Raw genomic sequence first — 23,172 nt, 5'->3', positions numbered from 1 at the left:
GGAGAAACCCAGAGCTTGACAGGCAATTCTGTTCCTAGTTATCGTTTAAGCTTTGTTGGACATTCAATTTTGTTAAAAGGTGTTCAGCAAATGGGGCTTTTATTGAGTTAACGGCAACTTGTAGGGAATGTAATCACTCCACCTCCATGGCAAACAGTCTAAAAGACCCAGTTAGGATCCATGTGGTTGCATAAACTAGGATTTGAAGGACTACATAATATAAAATGAGTTTATAGAAAAAAGTAATGACCCTGTTTTAAAGAAAAGAAACACCCACAACCTTGAAAAGGCATTTTAACAAGAGGGGTGTTCACCCAAAAAGCCAAACTGAACTTTTATTTAAAGTCTCAGTTTTGTCTCTTCAAAGAAATATTTTAATGTTCTGTGTGGAAAAAGCCCCACATGTACACGCATGGACAAATCAAAAAGGAGTCTACAGTTTCAAGAGAAACCCAATTTATACAGTTTAATACAGATATACTTTACAAAGATAAATATCACATGTTTTTGTATATACAGCAAGTCAGTGCTTTTTCAATGACATCCTAGTTTTTCAAACTATGGCTTGGGGACCAGGTCACCGACTAGCACAAGTCTTGGAGACTGGATCTTGCAGTAACTGTATACAAGTTTCTAGTCATTGTTTCACTTTTAGCACTTGAAACTTGAAATGAAAATCTTCATAAACATTCACAGACTTCAATATTTAAATGCACTGTAAGCCGGAGATGGAGTCTTCTTTTGTGTTTACTTCTGATTTCCTTGACATCTTTATACTCTTCATTTTGTTTTGTAAGTTGTCTTGTGTATGTATTCCCTTAGTCTCGTCCTCTTGGTTTCTTTTCTGTGACTTACTAGTTAACGGACAGTAAAAGGCGATATGCCTCCTATACAATGTCTATGTTCAACTTGTGCTTTCATTCATCTCCTCTAAGCACCAAAGGATGATTTATGCTTCTGATGAAATGTTTGTCTACAATCTGACGACATGGCAACAAAGCCCACCTTTGAGAGCATTTGGCAAGTAAAAAAGTCTCTCTTTTTCTTTGCTATCACTTTCCATGTGAAGACACAAGATCTTAAAGCCACGTACAGCCCTGTGATCAGAATGCCTTCAAGGAGGAGCCTATAGTATGTGCTGTTATCCCAATTCCCCAACAATTATTGTGCCCATCACACATGTCGTACAAACTCCCCAACGTACAAACTCCCAATTGTACAAACTGCTGTACCAGTTGTATGAACTACCATTCATAGAACTAACAGAACAGTCGTATGAACAACAAGTTGAAAAACCACCCGTCATACTGCTACATTATATGATCCACCAGTTGCACAAACTACTCGCTCTACGGGCTACAAGTCATTGGAACACTTGTGTTTCAAGTGTAATTTGACAGGCCTGGAGATCATGGAATTTGAGTGCACCCATCTCTAGACGTTCTTTGTTTATCCCTTTCCCCCTGTTGTCCATGACAATCAATCCTTATACATTGGATTCTACAAAGGGTCTTTTTGGTTTGACAGGGGAGGTAGGGCCTTTCTTTCTGTCCGAGCAACCATGGATCACCGGCAGAGTTCTAGCCAACTTCACATCCAGGTAGGAAGGATTCTGTCTGGCAACCTGACCGCCTCCTGGCTGCATCTCGTGGTAGTCCGGCTGGTTGTCATAAAGGAGGTGACCATTGTGGGCATTGTTGTTGCTGCGGTTGTAGTAGGCGATGGAGGACGGCTGGGGTTTACATAGGCCTCCTTGGTTGGCGGGGGTTTTGCTGGGCGAGCTTACCACAGTGTCCACTGAAGACACCGCCCAGGAACGAGACGGGCTGAGACAAGTCGAAGGAGAACCGGAAGGAGGTTGTTGTGGAAACTGCTGGTGGACCCTTGCAGTTCTGTCAACAATGCCCATAAAAGGAGTGTTCCTAGACGAGCGTCCGGCCTCTCCAGGGTAAGTCCCGCCTCCTATTCCCATTTCTGACTGGGGAGAGGAAACCAGAAAGAGGTCGTCATGGTAACCGGTAAACCCCCCCGCAGAACCCAGATCTGAAGGTAAGTCCATATGCTGGGTGGAGGCTGAAGTCCTAAAGCCCTGGCCGGGAGTGGTGAACTGCGGCGCACCAGCAGGATTGACCCCGCTAGAGGAGTAGCGGACACTGGTACTCTGCGAGTGGACAAGAGGCTTTGGGGGAGGAGCAGGAGGGGGGATATGGTGGGTACTGACCGGGTGTCTAAGTCCTCCCTGGTGAAAGAACTGATAATCATGAGATGACAAAAGGTTCTCAGGAGGCTCTAATGTCGCCTCTGTAGCTTCAATGGGGTAATAAGCTGCTTTTGATCGGCTGAACTGATGGGCCTGGACGAAGCGATTGATCGCCCCCTTGTCCCCTCCTCCGTCTCTAACGTAAGCCGGCACAGGTCTGGTCTGGCAAACAAAGTCAACATCCATGCTGTCTGGTGGAAATGGAGCTCCAGAGCTCAGACTAGCCTGGACCTGCATGCTTGGCCTGAAATCTGGATTACTGGGACAAATTCCCTCCCCTAGTTTTGGAAACTCTTGAGGAAATTGGCTGAATTGGGAGTAGGCAGAACTTCCCAAAATGGTACTGGAGTGGGCTGAGGAACTGGGCTGATTGGTTCTGACAACCTGGACTTTCGCTGGTTGGAGCCACTGACTTTGACCCGGGTTCTGAGTTTGGAAGGTTCTAAGATTGGACGGATGTTGGTGGTGCTGCTGCAGCCCGGGGTTCAGATCAGAGTGGTGGTGGGACGAAATGGACTGTGGGTAGTGGTGGAAACCTCCATGTCCTGACAAATTCTCCGACGTTGACCCCTCATACTGCATCAAAGAAGGAGCGGTGCTGAAATGGTGATAGGATGAGGATGAAGGTGGAGGCGCAGGGTGAGCGGGTGAGGAGGAGGAGGGGGAGTAGCTGGAGCTCGGTTGGTGACGATACAGGTGAGTGGGGGAGATGGAGGAGGAAAGAGGAGGAGCTTCACCTTCTCTGTAACCCCCCTCATCCTCTTCTTCCCCTTCTTCCTCAGTAAGTCCATCCCTGTCCTGCATCTGCAGACAGCCTGAGTCTCTGCTCCTGACATCGTTGACGCCAAAATTTGGTTTAGAGACGTGATGATGTGCTGGAGGTGGAGCGGAGTCTTGTTGTTGTGCAGCCTGACGACACTCTTCTTTAACCCTGGACAGCAGGCGCTGGATCTCCCGGTTTGATGGGCAGAGACGACTGGCCTCGATGAGATCCTCCAGAGCAGCATGGAACTGTCTGAATGATCAGAGAGAGCAAAAGCAAACACGGTTTCAGAAGATCTCCATGCTCTTTGCTATTGCTATGCTACGTTTCCTCTCATGCTTTGGTAACGCTGATAACTGTGTGTAGCCATGGTGACAGTAGCGGCTGGTCAAAAGAGGTCGCTAGGGCACCGCCCACCCACTTCACACAAGCATAATGATAAACCATCACTGGATAAGATTATTGAATTCATTTTAAATATTGGCTATAAATACAAAAGGGCAAAATAAATATTATGTTGCTACTGAGTAAAATGTAAAACCTGCAAAAACAAAACGTGGATTTAAAACACTCTTCATGCCTAAAGTCACTAGTTGGTGTCATGTTTTATTTAAAATGATTTCAATGATTTGTCCTCATGTTGCTATGGTTACCTGCGGCCGCGTTTAGCTCTGGCTCTGGCGTAAAAGGCCTCGTAGGATTTTGATTTCAGCTCCAGGGCCTTGGTAGCAAACTCCTCGGCAAGGGCAAAATCCTGCACACAAATCAAAAAGAAGTCATGATTTAGAAATTAAATAAGAATACATATTTTGGAACATTGATTCCAAATTATGTGGATTGGTTAAAAAAGGATCTGCTTTATCATCTGTAGAAGGGAGGACAGGAAGGAGAAACCTACGTTCATCTTGCGTTGGCAGCGTGACAGGTTGAGCAGCACACACACCCTCAGCTGTCTTAATGCATTCGACTCGTCTCCTGGGAACTTCTGCAGAGCTGACTGATACGAGTGAGCCGCCTCCCTCACTTTTCCTTGCTAAAAAAGGCACAAAAACACACATAAACTTACAAAATCACATTGAAGTCTTTATATGTGATTCTTCACACTTAGATATAATAGAAATCAAGTGTATCGTCTGAAAATAACTCTGTGACTCATGACTGTCTACAATGGGTGTAACACCCGAGTCCCACTGTCTGTGATGTTTTCAGAGTTTTCAGAGTCCTATCTTCACTTTGTTTACATCGCCCGGACGGCCGGCTGACTCCTCCCCTCGTGTATAAAAGTTGTTTAATTGAGGGACTAGAGAAAATAAGAATAACATACTGTACTCACTGCTTAACTGTGTTTCTAGATCACGCTCATTTCAGGTCAATTTACATGCAGTGTGAAGATACCAGCATAATAAAGATCACTAGCATTAGCATGCTAACACAACAATGCAGCACAAGTTGTTTTGGTTTCATGCTGGTGCTCAAGGGCGACATCTGCTGGATCACAAAATTGCATTTAAAGCTTTTAAATGAGTGGGATTTCTGCGATGCAGGTTGGCTTGTGTGTTACCTTGTACAGTTTGTCTCCCTCTTGCATCAGTTTGCTCAGAAGGACCATCAGGATGTCGGGTTTAGAGGTCGCCATGGCCCAGGTTGCAGGACCTACACAAACAGAAACAAAATGTATTTTCAGACGCAACTGAAAAATCTATTCAAAGAAGCCGTGAGGAACTATTGTCTTAATTTGCGGGACACCCGGTCACCCTTACCTATTTTGGCTCCCTTCCTGAGCAGAGCAATGACAGCTGAAGTGTTTCTGCAGCCGACCGCTCGGTCCAGAGGACGCATCCCGCTGCAGTCCATATGTTCCACTGAAGCACCGTGATCCACCAGGTACTGCACCTGCAACACACACACAAAGTTTTCTCCAGTTTCTGAGTTGTTGTTCCGACTTTGTCAGGCATTCATGTAAATGAAACAACTAAAATGCAGGACACAAAGAAGGCAGGGACAAACTTGAATACATCAAGTCTGTTTTACGCACCACGTCCGGGTCACCGCAGAACGCTGCGAGATCGAGAGGCGTCCGAACGCTCCGGTCAGCGTGAGTCGTGGCGGCCCCTCTTTCCACGAGCTCTCTGACCAACTGGAGCTTTCCTTTCAGACACGCCCAGCTCAGCGCCGTCAAGCCTTCTCTGTCGGCGTGGTCGAGAGAGGCTCCTGGAAACAAAAACAAAAGGAGAGAGAGAGAGAGAGAGAGAGAGAGAGAAAGAGAGACAGAGAGAGAGAAAGAGAGATAGAGAGAGAGAAAGAGACAGAGAGAGAGAGCGAGAAAGAAAGAGAGGGAGAGAGAGGGAGAGAGAGAAAGAGAGAGAAAGAGAGGGAGAGAGAGAGAGAGAGAGAGAGAAAGAGAGGGAGAGAGAGAGAAAGAGAGACAGAGAGAGAGAAAGAGACAGAGAGAGAGCGAGAAAGAAAGAGAGGGAGAGAGAGAGAGAGACAGAGAGAGAGAGAGAGAGAGAGAGAGAGAGAGAGAGAGAGAAAGAGAGGGAGAGAAAGAGAGGGAGAGAGAGAAAGAGAGAGAAAGAGAGATAGACAGAGAGAAAGAGAGAAAGAGAGACAGAGAGAGAGAAAGAGAGATAGAGAGAGAGAAAGAGAGAGAGAGAGAGAGAGAGAGAGAGAAAGAGAGGGAGAGAGAGAAAGAGAGAGAAAGAGAGGGAGAGAGAGAGAGAGGGAGAGAAAGGGAGAGAGAGGGACAGAGAGAGAGAGAGAGAGAGAGAGAGAGAGAGAGAGAGAGAGACAGAGAGAGAGAGGGAGAGGGAGAGAGAGAGAGAGAGAGAGAGAGAGGGAGAGAGAGAGAGGTGTCAGTGTGCATTAGAGTGAGGGGATCTTGTTGTCATTCAGGTTCAAACCAGATAAAAAGTCACCGTGGTCCAGTAGCAGCTTTGCGGTGGTCAAATGTCCCTCTGAGGCTGCCATCATCAGAGCAGTGCGTCCTTGCTGGTCGACCATGTTCACATCCAGCCCATGATTCAACAGCAGCTCCACCACCTGACCAGACGCAGACACACACACACACACACACACACACACACACACACTTAAAGCCCGTTTTCAAATGAAACATGTTGTGATGAATGTGTGTGTTTGTGTGTTGTAGCGTACCTGCCAGTGTCCGCCTCTCACAGCGCTGAAGAGCGGATTCACACCCCGCCTGTTCACCTGCTTCATGTCGGCCTCCTGATCCAACAACAGCCTGCAGAGAGACAGCCGGCCGCCTCCTGCTGCGGCTGTCAGAGCTAAAACACACAGACACACACACAAAGATAGACACAAAGACAGACAGGGGGACAGGTGTGTAAGTGCAAAAACCAAAACTGTACTAGACGAAAACATGATCAGTTATTTTCTTTTCTGTGTCTCTGATTCTAAGTAATTATTTTCCTTGAGCCTTTAACACATTTTTTGGATGTTTTGGACCTACAGAAACATGACAAGACTTTTGTCGGTGGCCCGTTTATCCATTCACTTGATGTAGACAGCCTTCCCCCCTCCCCTCAGGTCCACACCCTCTGTCGACTCTTTTTAGTCAATTTAAACAGTTATTAAGTTTTCCTTGTACCTGTCTCCCCCCACAGACTATCAGGCGTGTTGATCTCAGGTCTCTCCTCTTCCTCATCGTCCTCCTCAGGCAGATCCAGGAGGTATGACACCATCTACACACACACATGATACAATAATTCAATATTACAAATAAAAACATGAAACATCTCTTCTTCTTATTAAGTCAGTTTGAAGGTGTGTGTGTTTGACCTCTGTGTGGCCCTTGCTCGCTGCTGCAGTCAGAGCCTGCTGCACGGCCTGGCTCCTGCTCGCCCCCCTCTGGCCGCAGCAGGAAGTGCAGCTCCAGTCTGCACGCTTCAACAGGAAGCGCAGCACCGCGATGTGTCCGCGCTGCGCCGCGTGCACCAACACGCATCGACCCGAGCTGTCGACATGACCCACCTGAACACAGAGAGACAGATTCCTACAGTTACTTTATTTATCTTATTCAAAGTCTTCCTATGTGATTTTTTGATCCAGCAGATGTCGCCCTTGAGCACCAGCATGAAACCAAAACAACTCGCGCTGCATTGTTGTGTTAGCATGCTAATGCTAGCGATCTTTATTATGCTCGTATCTTCACACTGCATGTAAATTTACCTGAAATGAGCGTGATCTAGAAACACAGTTAAGCAGTGAGTACAGTATGTTATTCTTCTTTTCTCTAGTCCCTCAATTAAACAACTTTTATACACGAGGGGAGGAGTCAGCCGGCCGTCCCGGCGATGTAAACAAAGTGAAGATAGGACTCTGAAAACTCTGAAAACATCACAGACAGTGGGACTCGGGTGTTACACCCATTGTAGACAGTCATGACTCACAGAGTTATTTTCAGAGGATATACTTGATTTCTACATTTAAGGGTGAAAAATCACATAGAAAGACTTTAAATGTTTGTGAACGCAGAACTTGTATGTAGAGAGCGTCTTTCATAACCGACAATACGCCTGTGTCACACTCACACCTGATGTGTAGGAGTGGGTCTAACATGCAGACAGGTAGACAGGTACCTTAGCGCCACGCTGACTCAGCAGGCTGACGATCTCCAGATGTCCGGCTGCTGCGGCGAATCCCAGCGCTGTTATACCGTCATGTGACTGAGCACCCACCTGGAAACACAACGGACGTGCCTGTGTGACGTCGGTCTTAAAAAATATGAACGACACCAAAAAATTAAAAGACTAAGAAATACATACCTGAGCTCCGTGGTCGAGCAGCAGAACCAAGGCGTCAGTGTGTCCCAGGTGAGCGTGCACACACAGCAGGGGGGCGCTATTGAGGACATCACAACGGAAATCCACTTCAGCCCCGCCCATAATCAGCAACCTGCTCACCTGCACAGGTAAGGGAGAACGGTTACAGTTGGACCTGTAAGTGTGTGTGTGTGTGTGTGTGTGTGTGTGTGTGTGTGTGTGTGTGTGTGTGTGTGTGTGTGTGTGTGTGTGTGTGTGTGTGTGTGTGTGTGTGTGTGTGTGTGTGTGTGTGTGTGTGTGTGTGTGTGTGTGTGTGGATTTAATCCTGCAGCGCACGTCACCTTGATGTTTGGGGTGTAGAGGTTGCGGAGAGACGAGAGAGTCGAGCTCAGGCTCCCTGTGCTGTAGGAGAGCCACAGCCCCTGCAGAACTGAGGAGGAAACCCCAAGCTTCTTACTCAGACCCTGGAAACACACAAGTAAACATTTACACATAACCAGTCAATTTGTTATTGACTCACAATATGTGATCATGAACTGAGACTGAAAGAGTGAGTCATTCAGTGTCACTGGATCGGGGGCAGAACGCTGCAGGGCTGCCAGGGGAGGGCTGCCAGGGGAGGGCTGCCAGGGGAGGGCTGCTCTCCAATGCTGGGAGAAGCGGTTAGCGCCCTCTGCAGACTTATCCTGGGATTACTCCAACATATGTTTACCTCATGAGCTAAAACTTTGTTCAGTGGGATCAGCAGAATAGATCAACTTAAATGTAGAGAAGGAGATTAGCTCGGAATATTTTTAAGATCCAGAGGAACTTGAAGACTCTGTGTGTGTGTGTGTGTGTGTGTGTTAGCTGCTCACCTTGTAGATGTGAGCCTTCAGGATGTGATGTCCGAGCTCCAGCGTCTGCTGCTTGTTCAGCTTCCCGTCCTGTCTGCAGAGCCAGAAGGCCAGCAGAGTGTGACCACTCCTGCAGAAAACAGACACTGAAGTTAAATCTCTCTTCAGCCACTTTTAACACATTAACTCCAAGAAACAGCCCAACTAAATCAAAGTCAGTGTGTGTTTACAGTTTATCCAAGATGGCGATTGAACCAACAGAGTCGGACGCTGTGATGACACTTTTTGTGTATGTCTCCAAAGGCCGTTTTCCTTTCTCTGTCTCGGCCTGTCTCACTCCCCGTCAGCTTACCTGGGGTCGCAGAGGAACCTGTCTTCCTGCCCGTCCTCCCTCCACACCAGCCACTCCCTGAAGGAGGCGTGATTTATCATCCAGGTGTCGTCGCTCCGCCGCAGCAGGAAGGACGAGAGCTGATCCAGACGCTGCACGAACTCCCCCCAGGGCAGAGCGGCACCTGTGAGAGCGCCGGCGTTCACCACCTCAAACATCTTTAAAAAGAAACAAGACATTACGTTACTTCCTAGATGATGGTGTTGGATACAAATGTAGTGTGGTCGGAGGTCATTCTGAAGGTGATATTTAAACACACATAAACACAAAGACAGTACCTGCTGGTCCGTCAGAGGATGCAGTGACGCCACGGCGACGTTGAGCAGCGGCTGGACTCTGTGGAAAGACGACTGGGTGGGAAATCTGATGTTCAGCTGTAGCAGGTAGACTTCTGCTAGACTCACAGGAACCACCTACAAACAAACACACAAATATGAAATAAACATTAAACTGAAGATTCGAGATTCATACGCAGCCACCAAAAAAAAGACTTTAAACACTTTAAAGGTCATGATGTAAAATCCTCTTCATCTTTCTCGAACTCTAACATGTGTCTCTAGTCTGTCTACAAATGATGAGAAAAGTCCATCCTCTCCGTCTTCTGCCTGCTCCTCTTTTCAGAAAATGTGTGCTCAAACAGGCCGTTTGGAGATTCTCCCTTCATGACATCACAAAGGGCAGTAGCCCCTCCCCCAGGTGGGTGACACTCCCACAGCTAGGTGTTTATTCTGCCCTCTGAGTCTGCCTTCTCACCGTAAACAATAGGACATGGAGCGAGAAAGCACCGAGTACACCCAAGTCCTTCCAGAGAGGGGGCGTGGTCAGACACCGCTCATTTACATATTTAAAGGTACAGACAGAGAAACAGCCTATTCTGAGCAGGGCTGAAATAGAGGGGTTTATAGACATGATCAAATACAGGATCAGAGTGGATTTAGAACAAGAAACTTCACACACATGTTTAGAGGAGCTCTGACACTTATTTACACTGGTTAAAGAGGTAATCTCCCTCACCTTAAAGCTGGAGCTCTTCAGGACCAGGTATCCTCTCTCTATCAGGTCCAGAGTCAGTTTCAGGTACAGGTATGAGCCTTTGCTCAAACTCTTCAGGTGGCTGATGAGTTTGGCCAGAGCCATGTTGTCAAGGCGGCCATTGCTCAGCGACACGTTGCTCTGGATTTCTGCACTGCTGTGGATACGATGCATCAGATACCCCTGAGGAGGAAAACAAAGAGATGCTGTAAATACAGACGGGTGGATAAAGAGAGAGAGACAGAAAAACACTATAACAAACACTATAAAATAATAAATTACACTTATTTTTTTTCATTTTTCTTTTTTAATTATTATTATTTTTATTATTATTATTATTTATTTTTTTTAATCATTTTTTATTTATTTATTTACTGTTTATTTTTTTTATTATTTTTTTTTTTTCATTGTTAAAATATTTAATTGCTAATTATTAATTAATTATTATTATTGTATAATTTGTTATTATATGCTTTGGCAATATATTTTACACATTCATGCCAACAGAACTATTTGAATTGAATTGAATTGACATAAAACAGACTGTGGGCTCGTTACCTGCAGATCTTTGTCTATGGCGTTGTTCTCTTCCATCGTGTCCAGAGAGATGCGGTGGAAAGGTAAAGACCCAGTGATGTCCTGTTTGAGAAAAAGTGCAGTTACACCACGTGACACATCAAACCTACATCCTACAATCCAGAGGTAAGGTGTCTGGTTCAGTGTGTGTGTGTGTGTGTGTGTGTGTGTGTGTGTGTGTGTGTGTGTGTGTGTGTGTGTGTGTGTGTGTGTGTGTGTGTTACCTGTTGACCGGTCCTCACTGTCGTAATGATCTTCAACCAGGAAGGAAATTTCTGAACATTTTGCGTCAGGAAAGACGTCAGTGTGTTGCCGTAGTCCGGCCGGTGGAACTCCGCCTCGTTCAGCCCGTCAATCAGTACAATAAGCCCCGCCCCCTCCACGTGCAACTTCCTCTCTGGAAAACAAGACAACACCCAACCAATGAGGAAAGTCACTGGCAACACAAACAAATACCACCGTGTTGATTTCTAAACTTTAAGCTTCTTTAAAGTCCGTTCTCGTACCTCTGTAGAGAGCGTCCAGCGGCTCCAGTATTCCTCTCTGCAGGGCAGCGTGTGGATCCTGGATGCAGGAGCGCAGACTGAGCGTGCTCTGCAGCTGTGGAGACTGGTGCAGCAGCTCTCGGAACGCCGCCAGCTGAGGAGCCTCGCTCAGCATCGCCGCCATGTTGTAGACAAACTCGGGGACCAGACAGGTGTGACAGTTATCGGCCTGACAGATGTGATACGAGACCACCTGTGCAGCGAGCCTCCTCAGCGCCTCCTCTTGTCTCCTCCTCGTCTCTGGAGTCCCTGGACAGCTCCCTCCTCCTCCTTCATCCCCTCCTCCCCCTCTCCCCAAGGAATCATGAGAGAAAGAAATGGCATCCACACCTGAAGGGAGAAACGTTTCAGATTTAATTTTTTTTTTTTATTTGTTCCGTACATGTCAAAACACAACAGAAAAAAAAGAAAAAACGATTCACACTTTATCCCATGTACGGAAAAGAGCAGGGAGAAGAATAAATCTTGTTTTGCCCGCCCCCTTACTCAAAAAAGCATACAATAAATGTCTGGATGAATGAATGAAAACATAAAACAAATCTGACAATTCAGTCTTCACTTCCTCAGAAATAAGAAGGAACACAGACACAAAACACATTAACTGACAATTTCCAAAGATCTGGAAACCATTTCTATCTTCCTCCATCTTTTTTTAAATCTGTTGCTTTCCACTCTGTGATGTCATGGGATTTTCCTGCGTTTGGCTGTTTTTTTGAGTCTGGTTGATTTGTTGGGCTGTACATGATGACTCAGCTGTCTCCTCGGGTCGTCCTCAACAGGGGGTCCTTTTTCTAAGAATGTGAATTTAGCTCCTGCCAACAATTTATTTTGTTCCCCTAAAGCGCCGGACAAGTGAGGGGGGGTAACTGTATAAAACTAAGAAAACAATAAAACATGGAGAGACTGGTTCTCCTTATGTTAAAGACATGAACCCACACTCGAGGAGATGCTTTTTTGGCCCTGCCCCCTCAGGCATCAGTTTCATTTACGACCCTCTTAAGTCGCTAAGGACAAACATGCCCACTTCCAAAAAACTGCTATAAAAATAGAACAGATTGATATTTTTTTCTATTTTTTTCTGCATAAATCTCTTAAACAACTCCAGCCCTGCTCAAAACTACCAAACATTCAATCATTTTGAGGAATTTAACCCTATAAATGCCAGTTTGATTACTTGATGTCACTGTTGTTATTTATGAAAAAACCCCACAAAAATGAGTTATTTTCCATAAAACAAATATTTGGTGGCTGGGGGATTTTTTTTCAAATCAGTCTTGGATATGTCAAAGATTATCCAAAATATTGACTTTGATGCATTGTTAGTTTTTGTGTAGCATCAGATTTAAAATGTAGTTCCCTGTTTGGACATTGGAGGGCGAAAATGTCCACTTTACAAAAGAAACTGTCAAATATTGAATAATTATCAGGAATTTAACCCTTTAAATGCCAGAATCATGTAATCAAACAGATATATGCAGAAAAAAGTAGAAAAAAATATCAATCTGTTCTATTTTTATAGCAGTTTTTTGGAAGTGGACATTTTTGTCCTTAGTGACTTCAGAGGGTCGTAAACATGTTTCAGTGTTCTATTGATCTGCTAAAAAAAATAAAATGTGCGTTCCACAATGTGTCAAGAGACTTTCTTACAAAAAATGTGTTCCATATGCACAAACAGACAAAATGATGACCAGATGAAGAGGAAACTCTTGGTGCAAGAGGGTTAGACCCGATCCTGCACACATTAAACCGTCTCCTCACTAATGTAAAGTTTGTCTGCTTACTCTTAGCCGCTGCCGCCGCCGTTTGGTCACTAACAGTGGGAAACATTCGTTTTCCGTGGCAGCTGAGCGCCACCAGACGAGCGATGATGGCGGTCTTTCCAAAGCCCATGTTTCCGACGATCACCACACCCCGACTGGACACTGGGTCATCGCTCCGGAGACAAGCGTCCACTTCCTGGAAGAGCCACTCCCTGCCTGTGAACAGCCAATCGGACGAGAGACCGGGAACCTCAAAGTGGAGCGGCTTCAGGTTGAGAGAGGGGGTGAAGCGAACTGAAGAAGAAAAACAAGGATTTTAAGTTCTCTTGTTAATAATCGTGTTTGTAAATGAACACGTGTGTGTTTGTGTGATTACCTCGATGGTCCTGTTGACTACGACTCCCAGAGTTCTGTCTGGGCATTCTGAGGGACGTCCTCAAAGGGAGGTGTCTCTGCTGCTCATCCAGGTAAGATAGATCCTCCAGGTGAGCAGAACAGGTGGCTAGAGAGAGAGAGACAGGGAGAGGGAGGGAGAGAGAGAGAGGGGGGAGAGAGAGAGAGAGACAGAGAGAGAGAGAGAGAGAAAGAGAGAGAGAGATAGAGAGAGCGAGAGAGAGAGGAGAGACAGAGAGAGAGAGAGAGATAGAGCGAGAGAGAGGAGTGAGAGAGGGGGAGAGAGAGAGAGAGAGAGAGACAGAGGGAGAGAGTGAGAGAGGGGGGAGAGAGAGAAAGAGAGAGAGAGCGAGAGAGAGTGGGGGAGAGAGAGAAAGAGAGAGACAGAGAGAGGGAGGGAGAGAGAGAGAGACAGAGAGAGAGAGAAAGAGAGAGAGAGGGAGAGAGAAAGAAAGAGAGAGAGAGAGAGAGAGAGAGAAACAGAGAGAGAGAGGGAGAGAGAGAGAGACAGAGAGAGAGAGGGAGAGAGAGAGAGACAGAGAGAGAGAGAGAAACAGAGAGAAAGAGAGAGAGAGACAGAGAGAGGGGGGGAGAGAGAGAGAGAGATACAGAGAGAAACAGAGAGAGAGAGAGAGAGAGAGAGACAGAGAGACAGAGAGAGGGGGGAGAGAGAGAGAGACAGAGAGAGGGGGGGAGAGAGAGAGAAACAGAGAGAAAGAGAGAGAGAGAGAGAGAGAGAGAGAGAGGGGGGAGAGAGAGAGAGAGAAACAGAGAGAAAGAGAGAGAGAGAAACAGAGAGAAAGAGAGAGAGAGAGGGAGAGAGAGAGAGAGAGAGAGAGAATACTGAAATGAGTTTTCTTCAGAGACTAAAGAAGTCAAACCCGACATGGTGGGCAACATTGTTTATTCAACAAAGTCGTTAAGGAAATGAAACAACAGGATTTAGCTACAGGCTAAATACACACACACACACACACACACACACACACACACTGCCTCTGTACATGAGGCACACACACTTAACACTAGCGCCCCCAACATCTCCCCCCGCCCCTGGTGTCTCCCCCTGATGTCTCCCCCTGCTGTCTCCCCCTGATGTCTCCTGTTGGCACTGCAGCTGTGACCTCAGTCCTTCTCTTAAGTTTGACTTCCTAAATTCTTTTGATTTCTTAAAACAACACATTATACTAATGTGACCCTGAAACCTTAACTTCCCTGAGTATTGATTAACTCCACAACCACACACACAACCTGTATGAATCACAGCATGAAGACAAGAAAGAAGCCGATATGAAGAGTAAACACAACCACCAACAAAACCCAAACATAGTGTCACAGGAGGAACTCAGATTAGAGATGAAAAAGTTTAAAAAGTCTTCAAACTTCTTGTGTTATTTATAGTAAGTGTGGGTAGGAGGAACAAACAGGATTTGTAGGATATCATGGCTACAGCGCGCTCACTTCACTTCCACTATAGCCGCCTCCAACCTACTCTGAAAACCTCCGCAGCTCTGATACACCTCGGAAACTTTGGAGTCATCCCAACAATGACCTCCCACTGAAACACAAACAAACAAAAACGGACAAAAAACCTACCGAGAGTGTGATCGAATTCAGTCCAGTAACAGTCCTCACCCCCGCGCTCTCTCTCTGTGTCTCGTATCCTGTGTGTGTGTGTGTGTGTGTGTGTGTGTGTGTGTTTAAAGAGACGTCATACATGTCACTTCCTTCCTCCTCAAAAAAGCTTTTGTTTTTTTTAAAGTTTTTATGAGGAGCGGAGAGGACAAGAGGAAAGGGAGGACGAGATGGGAGCATGTTCAGAAGTTATTTGATTATCGCTGACTGAAGAGTTACAGCCGCGTTTTAGATTTAACTCTGCACTGTCACTCTTTTGTTTGAGTGATTTTTCTCTCCTCGTCATGATGCTTTTGATGTCGTATGTGAAGTTATTTGAAATGTGATACAGAAAGAATCCCCTCCTCTGTGTCTTTGCGGTTCTGCAGCTCTGATTTAAAACCCAGCGTCGACACAATCTGTGATTTTTGTGGCTTTGTTGGCTCTCTATCTCTGGATTTGAGGGAGAATAATGTGTTTTCCTTCCTCACAGGAAACAGTGTGTGGACAGACACACGTCATCTTACCGGCCACTGAGTTAGGGCGGGGCATAAGGTAGAGCGGGATGGAGTGGGTGGAGCCCGACGAGCCGGGGCCTCGGGTCGGGTGGAGTTTGTTGAGGCTGTAGGTGGAGGCGGACATGCTTTCCTCCGCCCGGTAGAGGAAGCCGTCGTTCACTCTTCCCGCCGTCATGCATGACGAGGAGTTCGAGGAGACCACGGGCCGCCCCCCCTGCTGCCACAGGTTCAGGCTGCTGCCATGGTAACCCTCCCCGGGGTATTTGGCGCCGTCCTCCCGCTCTGCTGCAGACTCAGCAGAGTAGCTGGTCAACGTGGCTTTAAAAAAAAGAAGAACGAGAAAGAGATGATATAAAAAGTTTGTTTTCAAAGAATCTTCATTAAAAAAAAAAAATTGTACCGATGATGCCGCTGTCTCTGCTCTCCAGCGTGGAGGAGGGCGAGGTGACGGAGGCGTGGAAAGAGGAGGCGTGCTTGTTGTTGTTGTTGCCCTCCCCTCCAGCAGGGGGCGGCAGAGTGGAGCAGGGAGAGGTGCTGCTACTGGCCAGACTGGAGGACGGAGAGATCCTCTGTGGGAGACAAAAAAAGATTAGAGGAGAGAACCGGGCCGTGGCGTCTGTGACCGTCTTCAAAGCAGCAGCCTGAAATAAATAATTATCAGACGTCTGAACGCCATAACCGACCAATCAAAACGAGTATCCAATACTGCAGCGTAATAAAAGGAAACATGAACACTACAGGCGCAATGACCTCTGAAATCTGGTTTCAGATCCCTCCACCCTCTCTGCTACTCATAGATTTATTTTTCACCTGTCCGTCATCCTGGGCGTGGTAATGTGACTCCGCCTCTCCACCGACGACCTTGTCCCCCAGCAGGAAGCCAAGCCGCGTCATGAGAGCATCAGCCGCCTCGTCCACCGAGGGAGGCGGTCCTAATTCCTCCGCCTCGCCTGGAGAGAAGAAACAGAAGGTGATTTTAGCGAGGCTTTCTTTAGTCATATAAAAAAACACATCCATCGGCCTCCAGTGCTCCTGGATCAGCTGGAGACGACGAGAAACCCCGAGCAGCAGGTGTAAACATGATGATGACATCATCTTTCTAACCTGGGAACACTTACAGGATGGATGTGATTAAAGAACTCGAGAGCTGCTCATGTTAACATTTTGTCCGCATTGGAAGCAGGCGAGAGGAGTTATCTGTTCAATCAGAATGTAATATGTGAGGGAATTTGTCCGACCAGAAAAGTTATAAAAAATAACCAAAAACTGGAACGGAGCAGAAATCAAAACACACAAATCTCGCGACCTGGTACGCTGACATGAAAGCAAATTGTGGGGAACACTTGAAATTAAACTTCATCTTCTTATGCAAACTTTTATCACTTAGATATGCTGAGAGTATAACACACACACACACACACACACACACACACACACACACACACACACACACACACGTACTGGAAAGACACACTGAACTGTAAGCCCCAGCAGGAAAGCTCATAGTCTGCGTCTCTTTCTCCTGCAGGCTATAATTACAGCTATAAATTGCTGACTGTTGGGCTAAATACCAGAGGAGCATCGCACACACACATACACACACACACACACACACACACGCACACACGCACACACAGAACATAAAACCAACACATATGCACACACACACTTGCATGTGTATGCGGTCGCTCAATGATAGGGTGTGCAAGTCGTTTTTAGCAGAAGAAAAATAAAATGGAAAGATCAGATACAGAACGTTTCCAGTCCTGCGATGTTCTGATTGGTCCAACCCTTCCCAGTTTAACCAAGCGTTCCTCCATTCCCTTCCTTTCATCCTTTCTCCTCTCCTTCTTCTCTGCTTTCTTTTATTGAACAATCCACCAGTTACATTAAAGGATCAATCAGTGAGATGTGTAGAGAGTGAGATGATAAAGGTATCTTACTCTCTGATCATTAAGGAAAGTGTGCAATGTTGAAGTGCTGGCTTCTCTGACAACAATGCAGCAGCCAGTATGTCCTCCTTCTAACTTTAGATTCTGCTCCTGAATGCTCTGGATTTGTTTGGACCAGAGAAGGCAGGCGCTTTTAAGGCCGTTTTGGATGCCCCTCGGTTTGTCAGATATGAGAGCAGTTATCAGGTCAACAGGTGTTGCAGTGATGGAAGCGGTCAAGAGAAGTGGTTCAGATAGAAGTGATTGTACCCGACCTAAAAAGCCTCTGCATGTTTCTAATAAGCTCCACGAGCAGAAACGTGCTCAAAACTAGGATCAATATTGGAGATGCTTTTGAAAAATGGAGAGAGGTTAGAACACAGAAAGGTTTACAGACCCATGCAGAGCTGGATAAACACTGAAGCTTCAGAGTCCACCACATGAGATTGCTTTAGCATCACTACTGGAAAATGAGAAGTGATAACAGAAAGGAAAACCTCTGCTAATTGTAGCTACAGACGGCAGGCAGCTGCTAGCTAACAGGAGTTTTGTATTTCTGTCTCCAAAGAAAGTTTAGGGAAAAGGAAATCAGAACTAGCAGTCCTTTAGCTCTCCGCCCACAGCTGAGTTTGTAAACAAAAGCTAGTTTAGCTTCTCACACACTCGTGCACAAACAGGACCTGTGGACATGGATTAGTGGAGAGATGTCAGAATCGGGCTGCTACACAGGCAGCGGGGTCTTGGTCAAGGGTTCCTCGGCAGAACTCAGGAAGGGCCCTGTCAACTCTCAGGCTACCAGAACAACTTCCATATTTTGATTCGCATCGAGACTTGAACCGGTTCCCAACCCAAGTCCCTACAGACTTCCCTACGCCCTCAGAAACATCTTTTTGAAGATGTTTGTGGTTCCTTTCCTAACATTTGGTTTGTCATTTACCAGAATAAACGGTGCTCGGGTTGTTTGTCTTTCCTTTGTCTTGTTCTAATTTCAGAAACTTAAAACTCAATTGTTCCTCTGGGATGAAGAGAGTTGTCATTTTGGAGCGAGCAGATTGAAAGTTTCATCTGTTTGTTTCTTAATGATAATGTATTTCTTTCTTGTTGCATCAGAAATCTTTCGCTCCTGAAATAAAACAACACGAAGCACATTTTATAAAGAAAATCTGACAGTAACAAAGTCAGTTTGAATCCACATCTGGAGAGATCTTCTCTCTCACCTCGCTCTTCATTTCTTCCTCGTCCTCCTTCATCGGTCCACTCCCGACACAGCTCCGAGTTATCCTCGGGGGACCGACAGCAGCAGGTGTAAAACAGCAAACACTGCAGCAGGGAGGACGCGCCGTTCACCACCCCCGCCGCCGCCATCACCCCTCTGCCACATCTGCAGCGTCCCGCCGGTCTCCACGGCCGACGCGAGGAGGGGGGCCGCCCGAGCCGACAGAGTTTGCTCCTGGAGCTGGCACACGCTTTCAAAATAGCCGCCGTGCAGTCCATCGCTCAGTTGACCATGAAATCTGATTGTGATTGGTTCAGAGTGGTTCCATGCAGGGGGGGGCGGACTCAACAACTCACAGGAGCCGCTAATGCTAACCAACACCAAGAGCTACGTGGATGAATGAGAGCGTAGATACTGGGTTGACTGCTGCTTTTGTTCGTCCTCTTCATAAGAACTTTCTTGCAGAAATGTTAAAAAACACACGATGACGTCACCGTCCAGTCTGTATCTTTTTGGTCCTGAGCTCCTCCTTCTTCTTCTCCAGAGAGCACAAAGGAGAGAGGGAGATGAACGAGGCGGAAAGATAGAGATAAGTGAAGGACGAGACTCTCCAGGAAAGGAGAAGAAAAAAAACACAAGTCAAGCAGAAAGCTGCTTTAACACGCAGGATGGTGAAAGTTGAAAGTTATGGTCAAAGTGAAGCTCCTCATTGGTGCAGAAAAAAGTTGCAGCGCATTTGAAATGTGAAACCAGGATCCAGATGCTTTTGGCCGTAATCCATTGGTTTGTTGTCTTCTTTTCCAAAAGATTGCAATCCTTTCTCATTCACAGGTAGAGCCCCGCCGAAACCACACACACACACACACACACACACACACACACACAAAAGAGAGCAAACTGAAGCAGGAGCAGGAGGTGGAAAGTTGAAATCCTGCTTCAGATTATTTCCTCTGCGGTGGAGGAGAAAAAGACGTCAAGGCTCAAAGTGTAAGAAGAGTTTTTTTCTCTCAAGAGCGGAGCCTCCATATCTGGACTGAAAGACGACCTCCCCTCGTCTGACTGCACCGAAAATCAAAAGCTCCCTCCTCCTCCAACCCAAAACACACACACACACACACGGCAGGAGAGAGAGAGAGAGAGAGAGAGAGAGAGAGAGAGAGAGAGAGAGAGAGAGAGAGGACTGCAGGAGGAACTGAACGCAGAGGGTAATCTGTTACACGTCGAGGGGAAGTTTGGAGAAACAGTTCGGTCTTCTTTCTTCTACTTGACGAGAACAGAGGCGGAGAGAGAAAGACTTAAGAACTCTTAAAAAGCTGCAATTAAAGTGAAACCCTCTTCTTTTTTTTTTCTCTCTTTCTTCTTCCAAGAACAGAAGAGCGTCTGACCGCAAATCACAGAGCAGAAGGAAAACTGTAATCCACTTAAGCCATAAAATGTGAAAAATGTGGAAAGAAAAGAACAAACATAAAAAGCTGAATTGAAACATCAGTAAAAAAAGAAGAGAAAGAGACCATGAGACCAAAGTACAGAACCATACTGGTGGACATCTCTTAAACAATAACAAATAACAACATGAAGGACTTTGGTTTGGTGCTCTTTGGCACCGACCGAAGGCGTCTGTGTGCAACTGCAGCGTCCTAAAACACTCATAGTTTGTGAGAAGATAAAGAACCAAGTCGACTGACAAGCTACAGAAATGTTACAGAGCAAATGTGACTCAGCGAATGTCTTCAGACCGTCGTTTGCTAACTGTTAGCATGTAGAGTATGTGTATTCAACTGTTACCATGACGACTACAGGCTGAGGCTAAATGTTCTTCATTGGAGAAGAGCACGATGTTCAAGTATGGATGACTTTAACTGCCAATTTCCAAATAGTCCACCGTTAGCCGTCACTCAAGTCAATGCTCCCGCTTCCACATCATGCGCCGCCGTCTGTCTCTAATGCGTGCCAGCAGCGCCACTACGCTCGGCTCCGTTTCAAATACTCCAACGAGTCTATTTTCAATGGAGCATGCTGCAAGCTGGACAGAATAGATTGACCTGGACAGGAAGTCGGAAAAGGAAACGCACAGAGCATCCGGTCAATTTCAAAATAAAACACAACATACAGACTCACAATCTTATTTTCCATCACTTTTATCAACCTCACGATAGGCGCCGAATGAACATCAAATCGTCCTCCCAACAACATGTTGTTTGCATGTTTCTTTTCTTCATTCTCATGTGATCTTGTAGTTCTCCTGTGATCTCGTAGTTCTCCTGTGATCTCGTAGTTCTCCTGTGATCTTGTAGTTCTCCTGTGATCTTGTAGTCCTCCTGTGATCTTGTAGTCCTCCTGTGATCTTGTAGTTCTCCTGTGATCTTGTAGTTTTCCTGCGATCTTGTAGTTCTCATGTGATCTTGTAGTCCTCCTGTGATCTTGTAGTTCTCCTGTGATCTTGTAGTTTTCCTGTGATCTTGTAGTTTTCCTACGATCTTGTAGTCCTCCTGTGATCTTGTAGTTCTCATGTGATCTTGTAGTTCTCATGTGATCTTGTAGTTCTCCTGCGATCTTGTAGTTTTCCTACGATCTTGTAGTTCTGCTGTGATCTTGTAGTTCTCCTGCGATCTTGTAGTTTTCCTACGATCTTGTAGTTCTGCTGTGATCTTGTAGTTCTCCTGCGATCTTGTAGTCCTCCTGTGATCTTGTAGTTCTCCTGTGATCTTGTAGTTTTCCTACGATCTTGTAGTCCTCCTGTGATCTTGTAGTTCTCATGTGATCTTGTAGTTCTCCTGTGATCTTGTAGTTCTCCTGTGATCTTGTAGTTCTCATGTGATCTTGTAGTTCTCCTGAGATCTTGTAGTTCTCCTGCGCTCTTGTAGTTCTGCTGTGATCTTGTAGTTCTCCTGTGATCTTGTAGTTCACCTGTGATCTTGTAGTTCACCTGTGATGTGTGTACAGCTGCTCATGGCTGCTCCCACGCTCCAGAAACTAAACCCAGTGGGGCCGGGGCGCACAGTGTCGGACGGAGCCAAACTGTGGCGTTGAAGGAATGCAGCGTGCATGGACGATGGTGAAATTGCGGTGAGGACAAGAATACAACATGAATTGTTGTATGATATTAAAATAAGCCCGGTTATCATGAACAATAGAACAACACTGTTTTCTTTAAAGATGTTCAAATCTGAACGACTCACTTTTGGCACCAGCCTGAAAGTAGCCACTCGATGAACTGCAGCTTTCAGCTTCTCAGCTGCTGTTTATTATAATCAATAAGTCAGGTCCTTATCCAATTTGCACTAAATACAAGGTCACTGACGAAGGAGTGAGACGAGAAGGGGGAGGTAGAAGACGAGGAGAAGGACTTAAAGAGGGGAGGAGAAATAAACATGGCAGAGCTCGTACTGTATGTGTTTGTGAGCCTCGAGAAGTCGACACTCATCATGTTTCTGTTTTGACAGCGAGCGAGCAGCAGAGAGAAAACAGAAAGAGACTCCACATGGTAATGTTTAAGAGAAGTGTGTCAAGTCAACCCTGAGGAGGAGGAAGAGGAGGGGGAGGAGGAGGAGGAGGAGGAGGAAGAGGAGGGGGAGGAGGAGAGGAGGAGGAGGAAGAGGAGGGGGAAGAAGAGGAGGAGGAGGAAGAGGAGGGGGAGGAGGAAGAGGAGGGGGAGGAGGAGGAGGAGGAAGAGGAGGAGGAGGAGGAGGAGGAGGGGGAGGAGGAAGAGGAGGGGGAGGAGGAGGAGGAGGAAGAGGAGGGGGAGGAGGAGGCGGAGGAAGAAGAGGAGGAGGAGGAGGAGGAGGGGGAGGAGGAAGAGGAGGGGGAGGAGGAGGAGGAGGAAGAGGAGGGGAGGAGGAGGAGGAGGAAGAAGAGGAGGAGGGGGAGGAGGAAGAGGAGGGGGAGGAGGAGGAGGAGGAGGAGGAGGAAGAGGAGGGGGAGGAGGAGGAGGAGGAGGAGGGGGGGGAGGAAGAGGAGGAGGAGTAGGAGGAAGAGGAGGGGAGGAGGAGGGGGAGGAGGAGGAAGAGGAGGAGGAGGAGGAGAAAGAAGAGGAGGGGGAGGAGGAGGAGGAGTAGGAGGAAGAGGAGAAAGAGGAGGAGGAGGAAGAGGAGGAAGAGGAGGGGGAGGAGGAGGAGGAGGAGGAGGAGGAAGAGGAGGGGGAGGAGGAGGAGGAGGAGGAGGGGGGGAGGAAGAGGAGGAGGAGTAGGAGGAAGAGGAGGGGGAGGAGGAGGGGGAGGAGGAGGAAGAGGAGGAGGAGGAGGAGAAAGAAGAGGAGGGGGAGGAGGAGGAGGAGTAGGAGGAAGAGGAGAAAGAGGAGGAGGAGGAAGAGGAGGAAGAGGAGGGGAGGAGGAGGAGGGGGAGGAGGAGTAGGAGGAGGAGGGGGAGGGGGAGGAGGAAGAGGGGGAGGAGGAGTAGGAGGAGGAGGGGGAAGAGGAGGGGGAGGAGGAAGAGGAGGGGGAGGAGGAGGAGGAGGAGTAGGAAGAGGAGGGGGAGGGGGAGGAGGAGTAGGAGGAGTAGGAGGAAGAGGAGGAGGAGGAAGAGGAGGGGGAGGAGGAGGGGGAGTAGGAGGAAAG

General features: G+C 46.9%; 1 protein-coding gene and 1 pseudogene across 1 annotated transcript; one reads left to right on the top strand and one right to left on the bottom strand.

The window, feature by feature from the left end:
* Positions 1 to 451: 451 nt before the first annotated feature.
* On the bottom strand, positions 452 to 20,105 carry LOC109999156 (protein TANC2). Its single transcript, XM_065965163.1, has 26 exons — positions 18,621 to 20,105; positions 16,283 to 16,422; positions 15,873 to 16,041; positions 15,482 to 15,790; positions 13,324 to 13,449; positions 12,969 to 13,241; positions 11,149 to 11,517; positions 10,867 to 11,039; positions 10,625 to 10,705; positions 10,049 to 10,249; positions 9,313 to 9,447; positions 8,996 to 9,192; positions 8,665 to 8,773; positions 8,149 to 8,271; positions 7,811 to 7,948; positions 7,625 to 7,723; positions 6,825 to 7,016; positions 6,634 to 6,727; positions 6,177 to 6,310; positions 5,939 to 6,062; positions 5,059 to 5,234; positions 4,784 to 4,916; positions 4,585 to 4,676; positions 3,922 to 4,056; positions 3,677 to 3,777; positions 452 to 3,275 (listed from the first exon to the last, which is right to left on the bottom strand). Exons 1-26 carry the CDS (start codon positions 18,895 to 18,897, stop codon positions 1,487 to 1,489), a joined length of 5,889 nt encoding a protein of 1,962 aa, XP_065821235.1. The 5' UTR covers positions 18,898 to 20,105; the 3' UTR covers positions 452 to 1,486.
* A 1,566-nt stretch (positions 20,106 to 21,671) lies between these two features.
* The window catches only part of LOC136183036 (RNA-binding protein 25-like), a 5,290-nt pseudogene continuing 3,789 nt past the window's right edge, over positions 21,672 to 23,172 (top strand).

The sequence above is a fragment of the Labrus bergylta genome, chromosome 16 (assembly GCF_963930695.1).
Source record: "Labrus bergylta chromosome 16, fLabBer1.1, whole genome shotgun sequence".
In the NCBI taxonomy this organism is placed as follows: domain Eukaryota; kingdom Metazoa; phylum Chordata; class Actinopteri; order Labriformes; family Labridae; genus Labrus; species Labrus bergylta.
This window is presented reverse-complemented; position numbering and strand designations above follow the sequence as displayed.

What these genes read in the sequence shown, in the direction of transcription:
- LOC109999156 (XM_065965163.1), bottom strand. Translation starts at nt 18,897, where the DNA reads ATGGACTGCACGGCGGCTATTTTGAAAGCGTGTGCCAGCTCCAGGAGC. An exon ending in TCTGCGGTGACCCGGACGTG is followed by an intron (nt 4,917 to 5,058) that starts GTGCGTAAAACA and finishes TGTGTGTTGCAG; the next exon opens with GTGCAGTACCTGGTGGATCA. An exon ending in AGAGCTAAACGCGGCCGCAG is followed by an intron (nt 3,276 to 3,676) that starts GTAACCATAGCA and finishes CTGATCATTCAG; the next exon opens with ACAGTTCCATGCTGCTCTGG.